Consider the following 27,112-nt stretch of genomic DNA (forward strand, 5'->3'; position numbering starts at 1 on the left):
GAAACAGAATGGCTGAGGGCCAGTGACACATGAGTGACATTTAGGCTGGTGAACGGTCCTCTGGGCTGGGGAGTTGTAGATCTATCTGCTCATAGCTCCTGGGACCTGACCTGCTCCACCCCACCCTTGCCTGCTCCCGCCCACTCCTTCATTTCAGAGGCGTCATTAACTCAGGCTTCCTCAGTCTCAGCCAATCTTTCTTCACCCTTTCCTTGCTTGTTACAGCTCCCACCTGAGGTGCAGCTAATGTTCTAATGATGGCCACGGCTTCAGACCTTTGGGGTAAGGCTGTGTCTATGACCCTCAGCACATTATAGATCTACCCTACTCTCATTTCAGTTACTGTGGCAAAATATCCCGAAACAAAACAACTTGGGGGAGAAAGGGGCTTATTTCAGTTTGGTGGGGAGGTCAAGGCAGAAACTTCAAACAGCTGGTCACTTAACATCCATAGTGAAGAATAGAGAGAAACAATGAGCACATGCTCACGGGCTTGCTTGTGTTCACCTTCATTTCCCCAATTTCTTATAATTCAAGTCCCTTGCCTAGGGAATGGTGCCACTCACAATGGGCTAGGTCATCCCAGATCAATGAGAGGAAGACAATCCCCACAGACATGTAAGTGGGGCAGCCTAATACAGACGATCCTTCATGGATCCTTTCTTCCCAGGTGACTCCTGGCTTTGTCAAGCTGACAAAGCTGACTCTCATAAGATCATCATCAATATTTGCTAGATAAGTAATCAAAGCCATCACAAGGTCCACATAGGCATTATGAATGTTCACAAGGATTGTAAAGTAAACAGGTGTGAGGATTGGAATAATTCTAACGACAGCTAGGAATTTGAGGAGATTGTGTGGAAAGGAGGAAGGACTTGGATGTGGGAAGACTGTTTCTCCGAGTGATTACAATTGGTAGGAAGTTTGATTCAGCTGAAGAGTGTAATTTTCTATGAACAGATGGACACAATGGGAATTAAAACCACGCTGCCATCTGAACACATAGACAAATTTCTTTTAAATAAGGCAATTTGAATACAGCTCGTTATAGGCATATATCATTGTTCCAGTAAATGTCCTATTAAGCCCAAAGCTCCATCAGTATAAGTGCTTGGAATATCTGAGCAAGAAAGAGCTTAGAACTGATGATTCTTGTCAAAAGCACCAAAATGGCCAATGCCTGCAGGCCCTCATCTAAGGCACTGGATTCCTGGGGTTCTCAGGGATGAGGCTAACTGTATCCTCTCATTCAGGCAGGTTCCCCTGGGGTGGCCTCTTCAGCCACATGACTACTCTGAAGCATCAGGGATGGTAGCCAGGAGGGAGTGTGGGAGGCTCAAGACAATCCAAGGCTAACAAATCACCATAGCAGGAAGATTACTGACCAGATGAAGTTACTAGAAGCTATCAGAATACTGTTCCTATCTGAGCTACATTTCTCAGGGGTAATCTCTGAGCTGGGGAAACAAACACACAAAACAGGCAACAGGAGACCACTTGGAGCCTGGATTCATGTCCAGCACTAATTTTACAATACAGATAATAAGGCAATGGTGCTCCCTCTTTATTGTGTGCTGGGCCCAGTGAAAACTCAGATCAAATCTTCACCCTGTTACTAGGTGAGTGACCTTGGGATGATAAATACTTACAATCTGTAAACTGGAGAAGTTAATACTTCTAGCAAAAGGGCATTGTGGGGTTTAAATGGAATGGTGTCTACAAAGCTCTAGTAGATACATGGATTCACTGTTATGCATATTTTACCATAATTAAAAAATGAACAAAACTAGACTAGAATGTCTGCCACAATGTCTGCAGGTGCCACTGATCTCGCTCCCCCAATTCACCTGCTCCAGGTAGTGTAGTGACAAGTTGATATACTTGGCCTCTGTCAGAAGCAGGCCCCCGACTCCAGTCTTTGCAACACGCTCTGACCCTGCCAGGTCAACCAAGTGGAGCTTAGCATGCCGGACGGTGGCAGATCCTGGCTCTTTGCTGGTCAAGTGAATGGTGAAAATACAGTGTGAACGGGTTGAAGCTTGGTTCATAGGAGTCTAGAAAAAAGAAATTGAAAAATGTATAGTAATTGGACTGGAGAACCTTCAGAGAATATCAAAAGATTTTTAGATTGTAATTCTAATAGCAAGGCATTTCCCATGAGGCCAGCACTCACAGGTGAACCTCTCAATGTCTGTGCTCTTCAGGGTGCTGTTACCTGCTGGGTAACTGGTAACAAATGTTGATGTGTTGTTCAGAAGGTGACAACAGCACCCTACTGGGGTAATTATGGGGCACCTGGTGGAGAAGGAGGGGGCTCAATTGGTAAAGACCTATAGTGAGAGAACAGAGCTTGGATTCCCAGAACCCAGGTGAAAAGGGTTGTCTCTGCCTGTAACTCTACCACAGGGTGGGGGTGGAGCAGAGACAGGCTAATTTCCAGGAGCTCACTGACCACAGTGTTTAACCCATTAGAAAGAGACCCTGTCTCAAAAGATAGGGGAGAGGGTTGAGAAAGACACCTCTGGCCTCCAAATGCAAATGCACAGGACAGCACACACACACACACACACACACACACACACACACACACACACACACACACACGCAAGAAACATTTAAAAAGTTTACTGTGTTTGCAAGATCAAAATATGAAAATCAATTAAGTTTTAATAGCCCAACAAGAATTTATCAGGGAACATAATTATTCAGAAGGGCAACAAAGACCATGAAATTTTAAGAAATTGTTATATAAGAATAATGATAGAGGAAGACACCTGACAGTGACCTCTGGTTCCCACATATGCACACACAGGTAAGCACATTTACACGTATGAATGCATACATGCAAATACACATGACCACACAGGTGAGAACACCTGTACATATGAATGCATATATACACACATGCATTTGCCACACATACACATGCATGTGCTTGTACATATATACACAAACACACACTAAAATAAAATAAACAGTATGACTTTTCATACTACGCATACAAATCAATACCAGAATGCACTAAATACCTACATATAACAAACAACACAACATCGACACCAAGACAAGAAAATACACGAGCAGATTGTAATCTCTCCAAAGTGGTAGTTGATACTTTAAAATATCAACAAGAAAGCAAAAACCTGGAAAAAATGAAAAAGGGAGATGACTAGATAACTCAAAGAAATTGGAAATATACTTAATGAGCACTAGAAAAACTGCTCCAAGTTATAATAATGACTGTAGATATTAGAACGATAAAGATAAATTATTCCATGCCCATCAGGCTGCAGCAATTGCAAAATGAAGGCTAAGGAAATAAGTGCTGGTGGAGACATAAGGATATTGCAATTTTCACAAACTGCTGATGGAAATACAAATTAAGAGTATTTTTAAAAGAAATTTTGCAATATGTTACAATACTGCAAATGCAAAATTTTCATGCCATAGTGATAAAACACTGTGTGTGGTTCCCAGAGAGAAGTCATGAGAAGGTGTACCAGGAGATACATAAATTAAAACAGTAGGTGCAATGTCTTGGGATAACAAGAAATTGGTGCCTATGTATAGCCTAAATGGACATCTGTGACAGAGGAGACAATAGACTAGGAGACGTTAAAATGTAGTGGCCTTCAGAAAAGATTGTCATAAATGATGATATACTTCTAAAGTAAAAGGTAAAGGAAAAACAAAAAGGTAAGAAGGATACAAATGCTGTGATGGAGTTTTCCATACCATAATACTGGCACTGCCAACTCTTTATGCAACTATAACTTATGTCATTAAAATAGGAAATCATGGGTTGGAGGCTACAGAGAATGAAGGTGGTGGCCTTCTATAAGGATGGAAAAGAAAAGCCAACAAAGGGCCGCATGCTTTACCTGCAATATGCTTGTGATAACATTGATTGTCAACTTGACAGAGTCTAAAATCGCCTGGACATGGCTGTGGGGAATCATTGTGATGACGTTGACAGGTGTGAGAAATTGTTCCAGACAAATCCTAGCTGTGGGCAGGATCACTTCCTGGGCAGGGGATCCTGGACTGAGTAAGACAGTCAGGCATCCACAAAGCATATATTCACTCCACTCCTGTATTTCCTGATCCAGGATGCAATGTGAGCAGCTGTCCCAAGCTCCCACCCCCATGATCCCCTCCCACGAACTGTGAGCTAGAGTAACCTCTTTCTCCTGAGTTGCTTTTGTTGAGTATTTGATCACAGCAACAGATAGAAAATTGGTTCTGAGAAGTGGGGGCATTGGTACATCAATCTGACTGTGGTCCTTAGGTTTTGAAAGGGTTTTGTGGCAAGAATGTGGAAGAGTTGTAAACTTTGGGCCATAAATGCCCTTGAATTCTGTAAGAAGAGCTTAAAGGGTCATTACATTGGGAGCTCAGAAGACAAGGATGGTGAGAAAGATGCAGACCATGGAGACCAGGCTCTTGGGTTTCAGAGGATGCAAGGACTCCATCAGGGACCAGATTAATATGGTTTCTTTTATTTAAAAACCATCAGAAGCAACTCGGGAACAGTGAAATCATCAGGAACTGGTCTGTCATTCTCTCTATATACTTTTGGGGGTTTACATTTTCTCTAAGAAAGGAATAAATACAATGTAAGAAAGCAAGCAATGAGTCAGTGGCATTGTGACGTCAATAAAAAACAGAATGTTCCAGACAAATACTCATGTGAATCAATTCAGAGCCATTCAGATCAAAACCAAAGAAATTCCAGTATGGATACATGTGCACACAGATGGAGGAACATACGTTGATGTGTTTCCAATCAGAAATTCTTTCTGTCGATATAAATTCTTGATACACACCATGGTTGATTTACACCAACTAGCAAAATACACAGATGTCAACATGCTGGCAATAGTTTGAAGCTTACAATGCAGTGAGTGGTTACATAGGCTGAAAATTTGGCCCAAATCTAGCCAGCTTATGATCTCTCTCTCTGTCTCTGACTCTGTCTCTGTCTCTGTCTCTTCCTCTTCCTGTTGTGGTGGGTCAGCAAATAACTGACAAGTAAAACCACAAACTCAAATATAGAACCTGACTTGAGGTGTTCTGGAAGTGTCTGGAAGTTATTTGCAGAACTTAAACACAGGTTTCACTTCACTGTTGTGTTCATGGGACATAAATTCTGTGAACTGAACTGAAAGTCAATTAACAGGTGCTGTGGAAAAAAATCACACAGAGGAATCTCAACAGCTGCTTCTGCCCCCAGCTGCTGATGCTGACACAGCAACTAAGCTCAGGCCTTTAATGAACATTGGAAGCTCATGCCCATTTCAAAACACTAAGAGAATCACACATACAAAGTGCATTTCTGGGTCCTGCAATTAAGCACAGTGATATGTTGTAGGAATCCATGCCTTGAGTTTTGTAATGTCTCATAAATATTTTCTACATGACGTAGCTGTTGGTGTCCTCTTAGATAAAATTTTCTTAGACCTCAGACAATGTTCTCCAATGTGCGGTATCACTGGATGTGCCCATGTCTGCTTGTCTTCAGTCAGTGGAGTCTCTATGCCTTGTGGGCATGCCCATTCCCTTATCCTTTTAAAGGTAAGAACTGTATTTGAATATTGCTGAAATTGCCCAAGAACAGATGGCACCATTTAGGCAGATTCAATTCAAAACTGAGCACATGTTTGAAGCAAATGTGTTCTTGGCACTCGCCTGTGCCTTTGGAAAAATTCTCAGGATGATTAATCATCAGCATGAAGAGAGCTTTTGCATTTTGTGTCAGTCTTTCTAGATAGCTGTGCTAGGTGGCAAAGAGAATAAAGGAAAATGAGGACTGGCCACATACCTCAAGGAACTTGTAATCTAGTCAGAAACCAGAGCCCAGGGGTGTGAAATGGGAGCAAACTGGAGGTGAGGAGAGGCAGTGTGTAGTAAAGGAGACGGTCTGGGTGGGGTGTGGCTTCCTGGAGAAAGCATAGGTCATGCATTCTGGTTTCTTTTCTATTGCTGTGACAAACACCCTGGACAAAGAGCAACAGAGGGAAGAAGGGGTTTCCTCCGCTAATTCCATAGGTAAGACAAGTAACAGCTTTAGGAACTTGGTGCAGCAAGTCATGTCCAGTCAAGAACAGAGAGAGCACACTCTGTTGTTCGCTTGCTTGCTCTCAGCTAGCTTTCTCCTCTCCTACACTGTTCAGGATCCTAGACAATAGGCAGGGCCTTCCTATGTCAGTTATCTATGAGGACACCACACACACACACACACACACACACACACACACACACACACACAGAGAGAGAGAGAGAGAGAGAGAGAGAGAGAGACAGAGAGAGAGAGAGAGAGACAGAGAAAGACAGAGAGAGACAGAGAGAGAGAGAGAGGCCCACAGGCCAATCTGATTTAAATAATTCCTCACTAACGACCCTCTTCCCTGATAATTCTAGGTTGTGTCAAGTTGACAATTAAATTAAAAGTAACTGGTTCACCAAGTTTCATCGACAGCATCCACATCAAAAGCAAGACATGGCAGTGCACACTTACAATCCCAGTGCTCAGGCAATAAGACAGGGAAATCCTGGGGTTTCCTGGACAGCCTAAGCTACCCAGCAAGCTTTACTTCAATGGGAGGCTCTGTCTCAGACAAAACAACAAAACAGAATGAGATGGATTATTGGGCCTAAAAAGGCCTGGTGGAATTTCCTGAGCCTGGCTAGATTTTGGCGACCTGATTCAGCAAAACTGCCTCTGCCCAGCCACTGCTGGCACGGTGAGATATTATTGGCACTTACACCTCACCCCATCCTGAGGTCCCCACCCACTTTCTCAACTCTATATAAGTACCTGCCTGATGCAATAAAGCCAGACTACCCACTCAGTGTGTGGTTCTCTCGGGTGACTAGGAGGAGGCTCTCAGTCATTGACACTCACCATCCTGCTCAGCCCTGGGAAGAGACCGGCTGGACCAGCCCTTCCTACAGCCCTGCCTGCTGGAGGACCCGGCAGAGTGGTGCCTGAACAGGGGCCCTGGCAATGCATGACTCCCAAGAAATGGCGCTAAGGTTGATCTTTGTGTGTTGGGGTCAGCCTTGAATAATGTTCCTTAATTGCTCTCTGTGGAAGTTTTACTGAGAACGATACCCATAGGCTCATATATCTGAATACTTGGTGCCCAGTTGGTGAAGCTGTTTGGGAAGAATAAGGAGGCGTGGCCTTGTTCAAGGAGGCGTGTCACTGGGGGAAGGTGTCAAAGTCTCAAAAGACTTGAGCCATCCCCAGTGTCTTTCTCCTGCTTATAGATCTTAATTTGAACTCTTAGTTCCTACCTCCATGCTTGGACATCATGGACTCTAGTCCTCTGGAACTATAAACCTATTTAAACACTTTTTTTTTATATATATATATATAAATTGTCTTGGTCGAGGTGTTTCATCACAGCAAGAAACAAGTAACCAGACACTTTCTGTACTATATTTTGAGACAGGGCCTCTCATGGAACCTGGAGTTCACTGATTAGGCAAGACTCACTGACCTGTACATTCCAGGGATCCTCCCACTGCCGCCCTGGCACTGGGATCACAGTCACATGCCTCCTACCTGCTTTTTTACACAAGTTTTGGAGGATGAACTCAGATCTTTGTAATTGTGCAGCAAGCATGCTACTGCAGAGTCAACTCCTCCACCCATGCTCGCCAGTATTTTGAACATAGTATCTCCCCAAACCATCACATTTCTTTCCCTCCCTTTGTGTCTCATGGATGGACAGACAACCACTTTGCTTCTCTAGACCATAAACTCTTTTCTCCATCTCTGCAACTTACCAATTAACATTCACCTCTTTCCTGAGTTGTAATTCTCTCCTAGTCTCCTCATGTAATTCACTCCTGTCTTACCAGCTATTCGACACATGTCTGATTGCATCTACCCTTTCTACATTCCTGAATTAAATCAGGACATTTCCTAAGACCAAATCTCTCCTTTTCCTTCAAGGATGTCTTAAGTAACAACTTAACAAAACCTTTGCAAATGCAGCACTCTGAATCCTTGAACTGTAGTGGAGCCACAGCCCACGTATGAGTCTCCCTGGAAGCCATGAAGAAAGCAGTCTGTGACACCCAGGGGGATATATAGTCTAGCCTCAGCAGTGGACACTGGGTATTATGTCCTGAAATCAGACACATCTAGATCTAGTATTACCAAGGAATAGCAATGAAGTATTGCTATGCTACATGGGCTACATCCCTTGCCCATGTTTTGGAAACACACATACACATATGCACATACAAATATACAGAGACACAACTACACAATATGTACAAATACACACACACACACACACACACACACACACACACACACACAAACATACATCCTCAAGAATATATAAATGCACATATAGACTCCTATAAAATATTTTAGATGTCGTGTCAGTTTACACTAAAATACAGCAAACATTCCCATGCCAAATGAGAGGAATGGAAGAATACCCAGGAAGAAAGAGTACGGCAAGACCAGCACCCAGGCTGGATAAACGCTAAACCCTCAGCTGCACATCCCGGGTCACACGAGGCACCAGGCGGTGGTAGACTATGAGCACCAAGCCTGTGGGCAGTTCCAGGCTCTGCTGCCAGTTGGAGCAGCGACCTGCTAAGTGAAATGTGTCCCTTTGTGTTCCCATAAGGCACTATTACGACTTTCCTAATATTAATCTATTTCAGTCTCTTCAAAACTAATCTCAGTTAACACAGCCATGAATGACTTACATCTTTGCATCACACTTTAAAACTTCTAGACCTTTTCAAATGTTGACTTACTGTGATAACACATCCTTTATACAATTTCTGTATCCCTATCCTTTATTGTTGTTTTCAACTTAAACCACTCTGCTATTATGCAGTGAAATAGCTCATCGAGACTTGCCACTAGTCTAAGATGAGATGCATCTTTTAGACTGAGCCTGTTGTCTTTTAGATTAAGTGTTTGCCCATGACTCCCCAGAGCAAAGTAACTAAGACTATCCACACGGGACACAATTCAGGTTCTCACTCCATTTTTGTTCGGCTGCACCTTCTAAAATGGGATCCTCATCACTCACTCGTCTGTTCGTTTGCTCTCAAATGAATCCTGGAAACACTGTGACTCAATGGGAGCTCTCTCCCTGTCTGCTATCCAGGCCCTATTGGATTAAACCCCACGGTTAACTAAGTATTACCTAATCGTGACCCCCACTGGTTAAACGATGTCTTGTCTAATTCTTCACATAGAAGAGGACTGGGTTAGGAGGCTCCTAATGTTCTTTGTTTGTCTGTTTTGTTGTTTTTCTTTTTTGAAACCTCTTTCACCTTGTAAAAATGAAAAATAAATCTGCTATGTTTTGTTGTTTTTCAAGACAGGGTTTCTCTATAGCTTTGGAGCCTATCCTGGAACTCGCTCTGTAGACCAGACTGGCCTTGAACTCAGAGAGATCTGCCTGCCTCTACCTCCCGAGTACTAGGATTTAAGGTGTGTGCACCACCACAGCCTGGCTCCTAATGCTCTTGCTGTACTGAAGTGCCTGAGACACCAGGCCAAGCAACTTAGACCCTGACTCTATAAGCATTTGCCATGCTGTTTAGTGAGGCTATTTCAGAACATATCTGTATCAGTTACTTTTCTGTTGATGTGATAACACCCTGTGACCAATACCATGACCAACATCAGCTGTAGCAAGCAGGTATAACATCAGGGGCAGGAAGCGGAGAGCTCATAGTCTGACCCACAAACATGAAACACACACACACACACACACACACACACACACACACACACAGAGAGAGACAGAGAGAGAGAGAGATAGAGAGAGACAGAGAGAGACAGAGAGAGAGACATAGAGAGAGAGAGAGAGAGACAGACAGACAGACAGACAGAAAGGCCCCTGCCTCCTAAACTTCCCCAAATGGTACCACAAACTGGGTGCATGAGTACTCAAATACCTGAGTCTATGTTGGGGGCACAGGGCAGGCATTTTCACTCAAACCATCACCACCTTGTAAAGAAGCATTTCCAAATGGATATCTCTCTACTGGAATTAATCAGTGTAAACTTCTTATTTTCTGTTCTGACTTTCCTCTTTATAATACACCTGGTTTTCAGAAGGACTAATGAGAAGTAGTTCTCCAGTTGCAGGATCCTGGGTCTTTTTCTTATCTAGCATACTCTCCAAGTAGCTTTGTGCAGGAGAAAAATAGAGGAGGTACAGCGATTTTATTTAAAAGTAAAATAAAAAGCTCCAGTGCAATCTTCAGCGTATGAGGAGGCTTTGGCAATCATGATTCCCCTTCTGATAACAATGGCCTGAGGCTTTTATGATAGGCTCTCCTGCCAAGTCTGGAATCCGTGTGACATTAATAGGATTTTCACACCCTCCACAATCTACTGGGTGACTTAATAATTTTAAGAAACCTGAATGTTTGAATTGGTGTTGGGTCTGTGGAAATCTCCCCTGTGGGAGGTCAGAAGATTGCTTCCCACTGGGTTGTTTTTCTGTTTCTGACAAGTCAAACAAAGCCAAATATAGTTATGCCAAATTCAAAGTTGAGAAATAGAAGTAAAAAGGACAAACTGGGGAGGGGTATCAAACAGTACCTTTAAAAATAAAGTGTGTGTGTGTGTGTGTGTGTGTGTGTGTGTGTGGGTGGGTGGGTGTGTGTGTGTGTGTTACACATGTGTATTCCAGTTTGCATGCACAGGCAGACATGCCTGTGGGGGACAGAAGCGGACTGATCCTTGACTACTCCACAGTAATTTTGAGACAGGGTATCTCTCTGATTACAGCATACTAATCTGGCTAGCCTTACTAGCCAGCAAGTCCCAGGGTTACTTCCACTTCTGCATCCCCAGGGATGAGATTATAGGTACAATGAGGCCAGATTTAATGAGTGTTGAGAATTTGAACTCAGATCCTCATTCTTGCCTAGCAAGCCCTTCCTAACTGAGATGTCTCCCGGCTCCAGCACTGTAGTTTTAAAAGGAGTCATGGCCAGTTATCAACACTGCTTATCAACCGAGTGACCTTCATCCTGTCTACTAACAAGGTTTGCTCTCTGTATAATGACAAACATATAATCTCAAAAGTCCCCTCGTGCTTTTTCTTCTTTTTACATACATGACCACAGAAGAATCACAGCTAGACATAGCTTGCAAAGACAGCAAGCAACTCATCTTGGTTTTCTGCTATAACCATTTTTTTTATTGTTTAAATTCAGTTATTTTCCCTCTTCTCTTTAAAATAAGTCTGTCTAAAACATGTCTAAGTCTGACTATCTACATATCTGAAGTAATAATAATAATAATAATAATAATATCAAGCTAAAAGGATTGATAGATTGATTTCTCAAGAATTTAGTGCACTTGATTCAATCCATAAACATTTTCATATAATCTATCTTCCTAAAGGTGGCAGGTAAGCTGAAACCATCTTTTCCTTTTCTGTTTGCAGACAACTAACTAGGGCACAGGTGGGACTAACACACCAAGCAGAATTATGAAGTATGCTCACACAATTTTGTTCTTGCTAAAGTAAGTCTGTCAAACTTGAATGTGAGTCTGGACATTGAGGCCATTAAAAAGTCATCAATCGGAGGACAGTGTCATTCCAAGGGGAAAGCTGAAGGGGGCTGAGTTCTAGAACTCCATTTTGTTATCTAAGAATAGTCTCTCCCATTGGAAACACAGTCCATGTCTTTCTGACCATGAAGATTTGTTGCTGATAGAAATGACAAAGCACTAAACACCAATCAGAAACACAATTAAATCAGTCACTGAAATTTATTTGTGGTGACGCATAAAACCTCCAAGAAGATGCTCAGTTCAGACACAGTGCAAGGAACAGACCCAAGTTGGTCCTAATGACAGCTGACAATGAATAGCTCCTGTGTGCTAAGAGCCCACCCTGACCAGTTTCCCTGAATTCTTGATGAACAATAAGCAATGTATCAAGGCTACACATCTCAGTTCCTCAAAGAAAAAATATAACAAGGCAAACTCTCGACCTCTTCATCTCATTCATTTCTCCCTTTCTCCTGCATCACTGAGAAGCTAAGCAAACCTCAAAAGGCAGCAGTTTGTAAGCACCCTCAGACCCGGTGTCCAGCAGGGAAGGCAGATGGGGAGATGCCCCAGTATTCCCTCTCTCATGACCAGAACTCTTCTGCCAGTGGCTCCCTCTGGTGCTGCCCACCTGATCCTGAAGTGCTAGGCTGCACCACTATCCTGTTACACTTCCCTGAGTTCCCATCTTTGCAAACAAATGACCCCCCTTGAAGGCCCTGTTCTGATACGGGAAGGTTAGGTCCTGGCTGATACATGCAGTTTAGGTTAATAAGTTCTCAGACATCACAACAGGACTGACAAGTGGAAATAATGATTTTGTGTCATTTTTAAAGTTATAGGCAAGACATGACCCTTCTTGTCACCCACACTTCAAAACATTCTCCACACATTCTACCTACAATTCACTGCCCTGGTAAGCATGTCCAAATATGTCCCTTGCTTTTGATAGTCTGCCTGAAGAAGCAAAGCTATGCCTGTCTTCAATGGCGGCAATTAACCCAGCCCAATCACCTACCACATCATCTTCTTTTGAGTTGGGTTTTTCTCTCTGAAAAGCACTTTTTCTGTGATTATTGTTCAGATGGATTTGCGTTTTAAAGTTGTAAACTATTTTGAATCCTCTCAGGAACACTGATGACATTTACAACAGTAATAAGCATTGTTGTCTTACTAAAAGGTGATGCTACATTTGAAATTTTATGAGGAGATAATGAGTTATTATTTTGTGAAAATGATGTACGCTTATTCTCTCTACAAACATACACCAAGTCGTGCTGTCGGGGCAAGTTAATAAATAGCATCATAATTTCAGACCTTAAAGTCAGAAATGCTTCGTCCTCATGCTGACAGACCAGTCTCACTGGCTCAGCAGAGGCTGTGTGCTGTGTACCTGGCATTCAAGTACAAAGCTCAGTGGAGTTCACGTGCCTCTCCCTCCTCTTCTCCCTCCTCCTCTCCCTCCTCCTCTCCCTCCTCCTCTTCTCTCTCTACTTAACAGTACATTCATCTGTTTAATGTTATTTATTTTTCTTTCACTTTCCCGAGTGCAGTTTTCTTGACTAGGTCTTGCAATTATTTTCTTTCAACTCAATAAATGTTAGTGATTTTTTTGAAAAAAATAAAGAATGAAATTAGGGGATGTCTTTGAGATGACAACACACCCTGAGTTCCTTCATGGAACCAGCTTTTCAATGAAGGCACCAACCCCTACTACACAACACAGGCATAGGTCTCAGGCGCTTTCCTTTCTGGTTATCCATGGGTGAATAAGGAAATATCCACACCAGACTGTGTGCTGAATACATTCATCTACACTGTATTGTTACATCCTTGACCTTTCTAGCATAAGTTTTGCCAACAGTCTGTAGTGATGAGTCCGCAATAACTCATCCAAAGTCCCTCAAATCACTGTCTTTCTGAACCCCACTCTCCAAAGACTTCTATTTTGGCATGACCTAGACCACTGACCTTCAGATGGCCTGTGTTTAGGGTTTCTGTTTGGCCCCACCTTCCATCAGGCAGTGTGAATATCTATATTATATGGCCAGGCTCTCCTTTCCTCTCAGACCTCATTACCCTAACCAGAAGATCATCGGATTTGTGTTTGAGAATTGTGGCCCTTTCTTTAGGAGAAACTCTATCCTGCCTGAGGTTGAAAGATACATGTGTTGGCGCTTAGCACCCGCGCTCACCATAATTCAAGTTTCATAGGATTTGGCAGGGTCTCTTGGAGCTTGAGTATAGCTGTTTCCTGGTTCACTGAAAATGGCTTTTCCTCCTTTCTCTTTCTCCTTTTCTGTTATTGGTGTTAGCAAGTTTCAATAACAAGGGAAGAGGGCAAAAACAACCTCCTGCTAGGCTTAATCAGCGATGAGACTTTTAAAGATCAGTGCAAACTCTGGGATTTGATCTTTATGTCTGGAAGACTGAATCCTGCAACAATGAGTGTGTATGTATTAACATTCTGAGGGCTCCTTCGTCATACCACTCAGCTTATTTTAATGGACACTGTAGATCTCTCCATGTATACTTCATGTAACACCACTAGGCCAGGCTAGATGAGAGCAGAATTCTAACCACACTATCAGTCAAACCATGCTGTCACTATTCAGGGAGTGCAGACATGGCTCAGCAGTTAGGAGCATGCACAGCTTCGCAGAGAACCATGGTTTCATTCCCAGCATCCATATGGGGCAGCTCACAACTGCCTGTAACTCCAGCTCAGGGGATCCAACACCTTATGCTGGCCTCCACAGGCACGTGGACTCACATGTACACAACTATATGCACACACACACACACACACACACACACACACACACACACACACACAGACACACACACACAAATTTAAAAATACAATAAATATTTTTAGAACTCTATTCAATTGCATTGTATATTTCTAATATAGGTCACATAAAATTGAGAAAGGAATGTCTGGCATACATTGAGCACACAAAACCAAAGTGTTCTTTGGCTTCTATTTAGTGTGTGTACATAGCAGATAAGACAAGAGGAGAGCCGGGCGTTGGTGGCGCACACCTTTAATCCCAGCACTCGGGAGGCAGAGGCAGGCGGATCTCTGTGAGTTCGAGGCCAGCCTGGTCTCCAGAGCGAATGCCAGGGTAGGCTCCAAAGCTATATAGAGAAACCCTGTCTCGAAAAACTAAATAAATAAATAAATAAATAAATAAATAAATAAATAAAAAGACAAGAGGAGAATCACTAGCACATCTTTTGTTAAGACTTGTAGCTGTGTGTTGGGAACCAAGAATCACAGGATGCTATTCTGACTGCAGTAAGAGCAGGGTTGGAGCACATCTCTCCTGCGGGGTATTTGCTCTGGGCTCTCAAACCCTGAAGGAAGTTTGTTAATTCCATACAGCTACCATGCCTTTCACATTACTGACCCTCTAATGGACCAGTTGTAACTAAAGTCCTCTTATTTGAATCGAATGCCACACAAGAAGCTCTGGGCTTCAGCAAGGCGTTAATGAGCACAACCACATAGTAAATCCACTCTGTTCTTCCTGCACTACCCTGGTGCTGTGGGTGCCAGGTCCAGAGGTGGCCTGCCCCACAACTTTGGCATAAACGCACTCAACTCACTCCACACATGTCCCCAACCACCCCTGCACTTCCCTGGGTCACACAGCTCACTCTTAGAGGTCTAGGAGCCTCCAAGGTACAACTACACACTCACATGAATCTGGAGTTTTATTTTAAGCAAAGAGTTAGGTTAAAGACTTTAGTAGCTCTTGGGAAAATAATTTATGCAGCCCCATAAACTTTTCTGTAGACTAGATATTTGGAAAGTAGCCTCTTCCAAAATGTCTGGAGCTCACCGATTTAAAAAGTGTTGGAATCTATGTGATGTGTGTTCCCCAACAGGACAACTGCTTCTGAATCCAGCTCATTTGTCTTCTATGAAATAATGACAACCCCCAAAGCGTTAAACTTCTGCAAGAGAAGGGGCTTACCCATGAGGCCAACAAGCATGAGGATGCAGCAGTAATTTCCAAAAATCCGTCTCTGAGGACGAGCTGTGGGAAATTTCATTCTGTGAAGAGGGGTGGTGTAAGGCACAGGAAGCTGGCTGCTGGGGAGGTTGACAGTGAATGCATTTATGAGTTATCAATTTTCATAGCTCATCAAGGACCCACTTCAGAAAACAACACAGTGATGTGACCTGAGGATGGTGCTTGCCACCCCCTAATGTCAGAGTATTAGTCACTGTGCCCAGATTGCAGCTGGGCACACATCCCATCCAAAGATATAAAAGTGGCTGATATATTAGGCTGATTTAATCACTCTAATTATTTCACAATGTACTCATGAGGCACCACACAAAAAATATAATTATAACCTATTAATTTATAATAAATAAAAAGAACCACTCTAACTTCCTGATGGCTGGCCCTGCTCATGTCCTAGGCCTAAATGGAGACAAACAGGTCACTGGGAATAACTTTACTTACTTATTTTAAAATATTTATTTTCAAAACTTCTCTCTCTCTCTCTCTCTCTCTCTCTCTCTCTCTCTCTCTCTCTCTTTCTGTGTGTGTGTGTGTCTGCCTGTCTCTCTCTCTGTGTATGAAGGTATATACATGTCTTTGGGGCCCACAAGAAGGCCCTGGCATCCCTGAAGCTGGAGTTATAGGCAGTTGTGAGTTGTCTGGCATGGATTCTGGAATTTGAACTTGGGTCCTCTTGAAGTTCAGCAAAAATCCTTCCCTGCAGGGGTGGAGTGAGGGAAAAGATGGCTTGATGGGTAAGGAGCTTGCCACCAAGCCTAAGGAGGAGAGCTCAGTCCCCAGGACCCTTGTCCTCTGACTTACACATATCATGCCAACATATATACACATAAAATAAATAAAAATGTTTTGTTAAAAAAGAATTAAGAAAACTTATAAAAACATCAAAATTGCAACAGGCTTTTCTTCCTTTCCCCCAAATGGCAGGCCTTTCAAACTCTGTTGTACTGATGAGCAGAAGCAGGGACCTGCTCACATGATTCTCTTGTGTCTTAGTCAGGGTTTCTATTGCTGTGGGAAAAATAAATGACTATGGCAACTTCTATAAAGAAAACTTTTAACTGAGAGGGCTCCGTTACAGTTCCAGAGGTTAGTCCATTATTATCATGGTGGGGAGCACAGCAGAGTGCAGGCAGATGTGGTGCTGAAGGAGTTGAGAGTCCCACGTCTTGGAGGCAACAGGAAGTTGACTAAGACACTGGGCAGTATCCCGAGCACAGGAAACCTCAAAGCTCATCCCCACAGTGACACACTTCCTCCAACAAGGCCACACTCCTAATGGCTTCCAACAAGGCCATTCCTTATGAGATTATTGAAGTCAATTACATCCAAACTGTCACATTCACTCCTTGGCCCCCATAAGCTGCTAACAATATCATAATGCAGAACGAATTTAGTTCAACTTCAAAAGTCCCCATAGTTTATCACAGTCTCAACAATGTTTAAAAGTGCAAAGTTCAAAGTCTCTTCTGAGATTCATGCAATATCTGAATTATAATTCCCTGTAAAAATATTAAAATCAAAAAGCAGGTCACATTCTTCTAACACATAATGGCACAGGATATACATTACCATTGCAACATGCAGGGAAGGGAGCCCAGCAAGGAAATAGTGGACCAAAGACTAAAAACCAGCTGGGCAAGCTCCACACTTTGCATCTCCATGTCTGATGTCAGAATGCACCTCAGATCTCCAGTGCTGTTCAGCTTTGTTAACTGCAAACACTTCCTTCTCTTGGGCTGGTTCCACTCCCTGTTAGCAGCTCTCCTCAGCAGGGATCCCATGACTCTGGCATCTCTAACATCTTGGGTTTTCCAAGGCAATCCAGGCTTCAACTTCACAGCTTCACACAATGGCCTCTTTACTAGGCCTCCATTCAGGGGCACCCCTGACACATGCCTGGCCTAGGGGCCTTTATTTTAGAACTCCTTTCTTGTGTCCTTAACTCTAAACCAAGAACCACTTGGCCAAAGCTGCCAAGTTCTGTTGCTTGCTGGGGCTGGAACATGGCCCCCTCGTTCAATTACATATACACAGCTTTCTGTCTTTTATTGCCTATGATTGGGTGTCCTGAAACTCACTATGTAGAGAGCAGCCTTCCCAGTGCTGGGATTAAAGGTGTGTCCCAACCTTTTCTTTAATTTCTTTCTACAAGTTAGAAAGTTAACTAGGTGGGATCTTGCCTGGGGTCACCATGCCCTTTATTCCATTCCCTCTCTTTCCCATCCTCCCATACCCCCCACTAATCCCCCCAACCCACCGCCCACTCACTCCCCAAGGACAGTGAAGCCCTCCACGGGGGATCATCAAAGTCTGTCACATCATTCGGAAGGGCCCAGGCTCTCCTTGCTGTATCTGGGCTGCAATAGTATCCCTCCATAGGGAATGGGCTCCCAAAGTCCATTTGTGCTCTAGGGATAAAAACTGGTTCCACTGTTAGAGGTCCATAGACTGTGCTGGCCTCATAGCTGGCATTCAGAGAGCTTGGTTCAGTCCAACGTTGGATCCCCAGCTTTACGACTGGGGTCTGTGTGCTCTCACTAGGTCAGGTCAGCTATTTCTGTAGGTTTCACCAGCATGTTTTTGACAGCTTTGTTCATCTCTCACTCCCTCTCTACAACTGGATTCTAGGAATGGCTCGGTGTTTAGCTGTGGGTGTCTGCTTCTGCTTCCATCAGCTACTGGATGAAGGCTCTAGGATGGCAATTAAGGTAGTCATCAATCTCATTATCGGGGAAGGGATAAAAGGTGGTCTCTCCACTACTGCCTAGATTCTTGGTTGGGATTATCTTTGTGGATCTCTGAACATATCCCTAGTGCCAGATTTCTCTTTAAACTTATTCCATATCTTAATCTGTTTATCTCCTTGAACACAGGACTTAGATCCATTCCAGTTCATGGAACTCATTTTCTCCTCAAAATTTAGTTTTTCTAATTCACCCTGTTCAGCTCGCTCCTTTTCATTATAAATCTTCTTTACAGTCACCACGAATCTCCACACAACAGAGTCTACAGTGTGAGACTTTGAGATGTCTTCTGCCAACTGAATTAATCCAAAAGTCTTCACTTTAGCTCAGGCAGGCATCCAGTTCACCAAAATATCACAAGAAAGATCCCTAGACAACATACTAAAATTCTCTTCTGAAACTTCTTGAGTGAGTCCCTAAGAGTTCAAATAACTCCTAGCACCTCTGTCTTCCATGTTCCTACTAGTGTGGCCCATTAAGCATTGCCTAAAGCATTCTACTGCTTTCCTAACCCAAAGTACCAAAGTCCAAATTCCTCCAAACAAATGTGTTCAGGCCTAGCACAGCAATGCCCCAGTCCTGGTACCAATTTCTGGTACTAAAATCTGTATTGGTCAGGATATACATACATACATACATACATACATACATACATACATACATCATGACCATCTATCTATCTCTATATAATATATATTATATAGATATAGAGAGAAGAAGGGAGGAAAGAGAATTTATTCCCATATATATGGGATTTTATTGAAATGACTTACAGGCTAATAATGGATAGTTGTGAATGGAAAGTTCAAGACTCTCGTAGCTGCTCAGTCCCACAAGGCTGGGTGTCTCAACCGGTCTTCTGTATAAGATGGAATCTGAAGAAGTAGGTTCCAATGCCAGTGAAGGAATGGATGTGCTGGCTTCAAGCAGAAGGTGTGGCCAGATTAAATTGTGCCTTCCAGCCTCCAGGTCTGCATGTGTCTTCCCACCTCAAGATCTGGATCACAAGTGTGCCTTCTATTTCTGGGTTATAGTTCATTCCAGGTACAGTCAAGCTGACAACCAAGAATAGCCATCACCTCATCTCACATAAATCACCTGACCTCCTCAGTGCTTGGCTCACACTGCTGCCCACCTTGATGAAGTTCATTTCAAATCCACTAACCCCAAAACTACAGCTTCTAAGTGATTTGAGACATTTTGGTCCAGGTTGTCACTCCATCCACCATGTGTGGGGAGAGAGTGCTGGAGACCAAGGCTAGTCCAGGAAAATGGACTTACAGGGACGTCGGCGGCTGGAGGAGCAGGTACAGCATGCCTTTTTCAGTTACAATGGACCAATTGACGGGAACAGCTCAAGTATGAGACTGGAGATGTGTCAAATCACACCAGCTATGGGTGGGCCTGGGGGTGGGGTCACTCACAGTTCAGGTTTTACAATATTCACACTCTTTGGCCCAGCCATTCAACTGGAAAACCCTCAGGACACAATCAAGTATTATTCCAAAACAGTGGTAGGATTGCAGGAGTTAAGACTTCTGGATAAACACTAAGTAGTTTTAATAACTTTTCTGTAAGAGGCTGACTATGAAAGGAAAGCACACTCCACCTTGTGTCCTACATATTGGGACTTTGTTTTGCAAATGTTTTCTGGTTTCCATGGCAACCCCTAGAGATGTCTGTGTAAAAGGAAACTGGGAACTTTTTTTATTTTTTAAAGAAATGATTACTGTGTTCTTTTTTTATCATGGGAAGCCCGTTGTGTGCTGACAAATTACATTCTGACAGCTAGTCTGAGATCCAACACAGACTTGCCAGGGACTGAATAACAAGGAATTTTCAGGAGCCAACAGTCTTCATTTATAGTTTATGTGTATGTGGTCATTTTCATTGAATTCGAGAGATAAATGGAAGTGCTAAATTCTTGGAATACTTTTCTAGTAACTCATAAGTACATCCATACTTGCAATAGCTGACAGATGTTGATGTCATGATTGTGACATGAAGGGACATAAGCTTCTGAATCAAAGGGATGGGGACAGAGTCTCACAAAACACAAAACTCCTTCAGCCTCAGTTTCCCCATTAAATTAAGAATGAGGAAGAATGTATACAGGACAAGGCAGATGGCTAAGTGGGTAAAGAAGGTTGCTGCCAACACCGAAGACACACAGAAATGAATAAGTAATGTAATTTTTTAAATGTGTGTAAAGTATTTTACATGAAAAGTCTACTGAATGACATGGCTATGACCACTGATTTATCAGATGAAAACAATAAAGGCAAACACAGAAAAAGATTAGCACATTAAACAAATATTAAAGTATGGACACTAGAACTGGACCACTTTGGGTTTCCAGCCTGTATGAGGTTATTAGTAGATAAATTTCCCGGGAGGTTATAGGAAAGACTCATGACTCTGTGAGGTGGAAAACCTGGCAGGTACATTTCACAAAGGGCATTTCTTAAAACTTTTCAAAATGGTCAAAACTTCTATAAAGAGTTTACTAAAAAAGATGTATGTGTATATGTGTGTATAGTATGTGTGTATGGTGTGTGTGTGTATGTGTGCTTATATGTATTGTATGTGTGCATGTATGGTGTGTGTATGTGTGTATATATGTGTATGGTGTATAGCTGTGTGTGATGTGTGTGTATGTGTGTATGTATATTTGTGTATAGTATGTGTGTATGGTGTGTGGTATGTGTGGTGTGTGTGTGTATGTTTGTATTGAGTGTGTGTGGTGTGTGTATATGTATGTGTGTGTATAGTATGTGTGTGGTGTGTGTGTGTAGTATGTGTGTATGTATTGTGTGTGTATGTGTGTGAGTATGTATTGTGTGTGTATGTATTGTGTGTATGATGTGTGGTATGTGTGTTGCATGTGTGTGTATGTGTGTGGTGTGTGTATGGTGTGGGGTGTGTGTGTGGTAAGTGTGTAGTGTGTGTGTATGTGTGTGGTATGTCAGTATGGTGTATGTGATGTGTGCGTGTGTGTGTGTGTTTGTGTGTGTGTGTGTGTGTGTGTGTGTGTGTGTGTGGTATGTCAGTATGGTGTATGTGGTGTGTGTGTGTGTGTGTGTGTGTGTGTGTGTGGCCCAAAGCTGATGCCAAGTGCATCCTTCAGTCACCCTCCACTTTATGCACTATGGCAGTTTTCCTTACTAAACCCCTGCTCATCGGTTCCCCCATGCCAGCTACTGAAGCTACTCAGCTTTCTCTGAGGATCCTGCCTCCCCCTTCTGAGTGTGGGGTCACAGGCAGCCTTCATACCTGTCCAGTTTTTTCTAGGTTCTTGGGATCTGAATTCTTGTCCTCACACTTGCATGGCATGTCCTTTATTTATGAGCAACCCCCTAGACCCGTAGGGAAGATAAATGTAATGTATAACTCAGAAGTAACAAATGGGCTAAGATTTCAAACTCCCTGAAGCTGTGTAAAAGACGATCAGAGCTTTTCCAAAACTCACAGGGTAATGCCACAAGCAAAGAGTCTCCCCTGAGGAAGGCGAGCACTGAGGCTGGGCCAGCGTGTCTGCTTGTCTCGCCACACCATTCACAACTGCTCCTCCTTCCCATGAGCCTTTGTGCATTCTGCATTTCCTGGCTTGCTGTTATGAACCCTGTGCAGAGAGACAGCCAGATTCCTCCTATTTCCTCATTCACATGCACTCATTTTTACTCTTCCTTCAGTCCATAATCTTCAATTATTGGAAACAGTAAGAGTGACCCAGATGATCTCATAGGGAAAACATTGAAGCACTGAACACAAACACGAAACAGAAAACAGAAGAAGACACTCTGAGATGAAAACCTATGTGAACTTTCTTCCAGTAGAATAATCAATTCAAATGTCCTCAAATGCATGTGACGTATGTCACAAAAATGTGGCCTACATAAGATGCTCACTGTATTTAAACAATCCACTTAGTGAGTAACTGGCTGGGGGGGGGGGCGTGTGTGGCTCAGAGTGTGTGGTTGTTTGAATGGAAATGGCTCATATATTTGAATGCTTAGTCACCAGTGGGTAGAACTGTTTGTGAAGGATTTAGAGGTGTGGACTTATTGGAGGAGATTTGTCCCTGGTGTTGGGCTCTGAGGTTTAAAATCCCATGTCATTCTCAGTTAACTCCCTCCCCCCCCCACTCTCAAGATGTGCGCTCTCAGCTAATGGCTCCAGCGCCATGCCTAATCGTCTTCTACCATGTTCCCCACCATGACGGTCAGAAACACCAGCCCTCGGAAACCATGAGCCCCAAATGAAATGCTTTCTTTTATAAGTTGTCTTGATGCTTTGCCATCGAAGTAGAAGAATAACTAAGATAATGGGTAAATTGCTTGTCTTATAAGTGTGAAGGGCAGTATGCTCAACCACCACAAAAATGTTGGGCAGGTATGGACAGCCTGTCTATACTTCAAGCACTCAGAAGGTAGAACTAGGGACTACTGAATCAAGCTAGTTATTCAAACTGGCTAAATCAGTGAGCTCTGGCTTCAGTGAGAGCTCCTGCCTCAATACATAAGTTAGAGAGTGACTGAGGAAGAGACCTAATATCAGCCTGTGGACCCCACTTGCATGTGTAGACACACATGTGAACACATAAGCATGCACACCCCCCCCACACAAAATTAGTAGAAAAATGTCAATAGAACGGAGGACCCCATTGCTAAGGGTAATAAGATGTCAAAAGCATGTTTCAGGGGCTGACCTCGGTCTGTCACTTTCATGTCTAAGAAGAGCGTGTTCAGGGTGGAAACCCGGCAGGAAGCACATATTCAATGGAGACTTTCTCTGACTCCTCAGATTCCCACCTCCCACGTGTCATCAGCAACGATATCCAATATGGAAGTCTGAAAGAATGATTTAAAAGAAAGTCCTAGGGCTGGAGAGATGGCTCATTGATTAAGAGCACTGGCTGCTCATCCAGAGGATTTGATTTCTGGTGCCCACAGAGCAGGTCACAGCCGTCTGCAACTCCAGTTCCAGGGGATTTGGCTCCCCAGGCACCAGGCATGCACAAGGTGCGCAGACTTACAAACAGGAAGAAGAGCATACACATCAAATAGTTTTTATAAAAGTGAAAAAGAAAGTCACTATGATAGCTGTAAGCATCCGTAAGAGACTTGTTCTCACGCTACCAATCCCCCACTCACCAGCCGCAGCAGCACCCCCATTGCTACCATTACCAGTCACAATACATTCATTCACTCCTTTTGGTTACGTGTGACCACATGGAGCCTCAGGACCCTCCACCCTGGTCAGTAACTGGTTAAGGCTTGGATCCATCTTGGCTGCTGCCTCGGGGTCTCAGACAAAGCAAAGAAACCCAGTTGAATCTGAACATTGGATAAGCAAAGGATGCTTTTTAGTATATGTGTAGCCAAATATGGCCCTGGGACATAGGACACACAACTTCCTGTATTCCATGGGATTTTCTGAATGTTTCACAAATATTAACTCACCAACTAAATGAAAGTACACAGGGACATGAACACATGCCACTAGACCGGCAATCTGAGATCAGAAACAATGAACTGTGCCTTATGGTTTTCAATTTCAAAAATTATGCAGTTTATAATTAAGATGTTTTATGGGTTGTCACTGATTTGATGCAAAAACAATCTCTATCAAATTGAAAAGCAGAAAAGAAAGAAGACAGACGATGTGGTGAAGTCAAAAGCAGTGGGGATAGGGAGGTCTGGGTGTCTGTCCTTGCTCACTGAACTTGACCTTGAACAGATTGCTGTTCTTGTGCGGAGGAGGGAACTTCCGCAGTGTGAAGGGGAAATAAGAATTATTTAAATGAAGTGTAATTTCCAGCTTCCTATCTGTACAGCAAAATAAAGAACTGACATGTCAAGAGGGGGGTGGAGTGGGGGTGGGATCCTGACAAAAAATCAACTAGGCAGGAAGGAGTTGTTTTAGCTCACATCACTGGTCACATCTATCACTGTGGCAAAGTCACGGTAGCAGGACTAGTCACATCACACTCATAGTCAGGAGCAAGGAGAAACAACTGCACATATATCCCTGCTTGCTTGTGCTCAGCCTAGGGAATGGCACCACCCATAGTGGGCTGGGTCTTCTCCTACTGGAGCCATTGGTAAACCCAATGCAGATAACCCCTCACTGGGACTCTCTTCTCAAGTAACTCTAGGTTGTGTCTAATTAATAATTAAGGCTAACCGGCACACTAGGTGACCCAGGGCAGACCTCATTTCTACGGATCCAGGTTTCCTAGTTTGCAGCATCAGATGTGGATGAGGTCCTTTTGGAGGACTTTGCAGCCTCCAGATCCTATTGTGCCTCAGAACCTTGGAAAAGTCACTTGAAGAGAGATGCCTGTTACCTCTGCAATCATCCTGTTGGTATCCCCCAAGAAGAGCAAGTTCAAAGCTTCCTCCTCAGTTGTTGCCTGATGAAGAGACAGATTTTTCAGGTGAATGTTCTGGTCAGGGTCCTCCAAAATTGTCACTTTCCTGGTGGAAAAGGAAGCGAGAGAACAGGTGCTGCAGAGAACTGGGAATGTCGCAGTCATCACATGTTTCAAAACCATCTAGTAGGAACACACAGGAGACACCAGATACCACAGAATTAATACTCAACACTGACCCCTGAAAGTTGCTTTCAAACAGCCCTGCAGCTGGGAAAAAATATATCAAACACCCACCTGAGAGCTGCCTGTCTTTGCAATCCCCAGATCGTTAGATCAAACAGCAAGCCATTAACTTTCTACCTCTGCATCACGGAAGGAAGCGACACTTTTTGGGGGAGGGTCATAGTCCAGTTTCTTACATGGGCAACACATTGATCTTTGCATTCAGTCTTATCATGCCCAATGACATAGCATCCTAAAGCACACTTAGCTTACAGAGGATTAAAGCCAGGGCAGCCAGCACCCCTCTTGGAGGGATTCTCTTGGATTTTCTCATCAAGGCATGAAAAGCATTGTCAAGAGGTTAATGATAAAGATTAGCTTGTCTATCAAATCCATTTTTATGTCCCTTTCCCTTTCCTTCTGGGATATCTTCTACTTTAGCTACCTTGGGGTGTCCCAGAGACAGCCTGTTCCCTCCCAACCCTGCTTGCAGAGATGACAGTAAACATTCCCTTCTGGCCTTTCCCAGGCTTCCTGAAGCAAACAAGGTTTGGGAAAGTTCCAACTCTGCTCCAAGACCTGCAGACTGGATTCTCAGAGTGGTCAGAGAGATCTCGCTGCCAAGGGTGTGCACCATTCACAGGTGTTGCCAAAGGCCATCCCTGGGTGTGTCACTTGCTCCAAACTTTATAATGCCTGGTGCTGAGGAAAGGCAGGAGCTATCTGGGACATCTTGAAGGAAAAGCAAATGAGCATGCATTTCCTCACTGTAAAACTTTACTCATGCGGGCAGGACTATAAACATGCCCTGCCTAGGGCTGAGCACACATTGTTTTGTTCCTGGCACTTTGACTAGTTATACATCTATGCATTGCCTGCTACCCACTGCAAAAGGAGCTTCTCTGACCAATGCTGAGAGAATGCCCAGGTCTACGGGCATCAACACCAATGTTCAAAGGGAAATTTCACAGTGTTTGACCATTTAGCAAATTACCAATAGCAAGTTCCATGCTCAAGACCATGACCTTCCCACGAATACAGTACCAAGTATCAATTTCCTTCCTGAGGAACAGGCCTCAAGTCCATTCAGAAAGTGGTTAGTTAGCCAAAACTGTCATGCTAGTATTGCACCCATGGGCACATCTTGTCTATCAGGGTGTCACTGCATCATGTGAGGTCTAGCCCTGAATAAGACCACTGAAGACTTTTCTACCCCAACAGCCTGCATAGCACCTCTAGACATTATGAAGTTTCCTTGTGAGTTTGAGACTGATTCTCTATGTGTGTAATGTCATCAGCAATAGGGTCTTCACATACAGGAGGGCATACATAGCAGTAATTAGACTTAGTGTGTTATTAAAAAAGAAGTCATGAAGTTTGGAGGGTTGACACACTGATGGAAGAGCTGGGCGAACAAATCCAGGATGTGGTTTTATGTGGTGATATCTTGCTTGTACAAATAAACAGAAGTAAGGTGTGGCTGTGGTTTGCTCCTTCTCTCTGATCTTCAGACAGACTTTATTTGTACAAGCAAGATATCACCACGGTTTTATTCTATAGATATATGAAATTATCAAGAATAGAGAAAAGTTAACTGTGGATGCCTTTTTGGTGTGCCAGCCTACAATCCACACTGCCAGAGAGCTAGGAAACAAGGGAGACCCTAAGAGAAAGTGAGAGGAACAAGATCTCCTGAACTAATTGGGAGCATGGGGGAGGGGAGAAGGAGTTAGAAGAAAGAGAAGGGGAGAAGAGGAGGGGAGAGGAGGATATGAGAGAGCAGGAAGATCAAGTCAGGGGAAGAATAGAGAAGAGCAAGAAAACAGATACCATAATAGAGGGAGCCATTATAGGTTTAAAGAGAACTCTGGTACTAGGGAAATGTCCAGAGATGTATAAGTTTAACACCAATAACAATCTAAGCAATAGTGGAGAGGCTACCTTAAATGCCCTTCTCTGATAATGAGATTGATGACTACCTTATATGCCACCCTAGAGCCTTTATCCAGTATGGATGGAAGCAGAAGCAGACACCCACAGCTAAACACTGAACTGAACTCCTGGAATCCAGTCTCACAGAGGGAGGAGTGATGAGCAAAGGGGCCAAGACGAGGCTGGAGAGACCCACAGAAACAGCTGAGCTGAACAAGGGGTTGCTCATGGATCCAAG

General features: G+C 43.4%; 1 protein-coding gene across 1 annotated transcript in view; it reads right to left on the bottom strand.

The window, feature by feature from the left end:
• Positions 1 to 27,112, bottom strand: part of Kif6 (kinesin family member 6) — a 287,668-nt gene that overhangs the window by 171,590 nt on the left and 88,966 nt on the right. The window contains exons 6-7 of the mRNA XM_035451464.1: positions 24,694 to 24,823; positions 1,848 to 2,054 (exon numbers count right to left, since the gene is read on the bottom strand). Coding sequence (XP_035307355.1) covers positions 1,848 to 2,054; positions 24,694 to 24,823 — 337 coding nt within the window. The remainder of the gene's footprint in view (positions 1 to 1,847; positions 2,055 to 24,693; positions 24,824 to 27,112) is intronic.

This window comes from Cricetulus griseus (assembly GCF_003668045.3).
Source record: "Cricetulus griseus strain 17A/GY chromosome 1 unlocalized genomic scaffold, alternate assembly CriGri-PICRH-1.0 chr1_0, whole genome shotgun sequence".
NCBI lineage: Eukaryota > Metazoa > Chordata > Mammalia > Rodentia > Cricetidae > Cricetulus > Cricetulus griseus.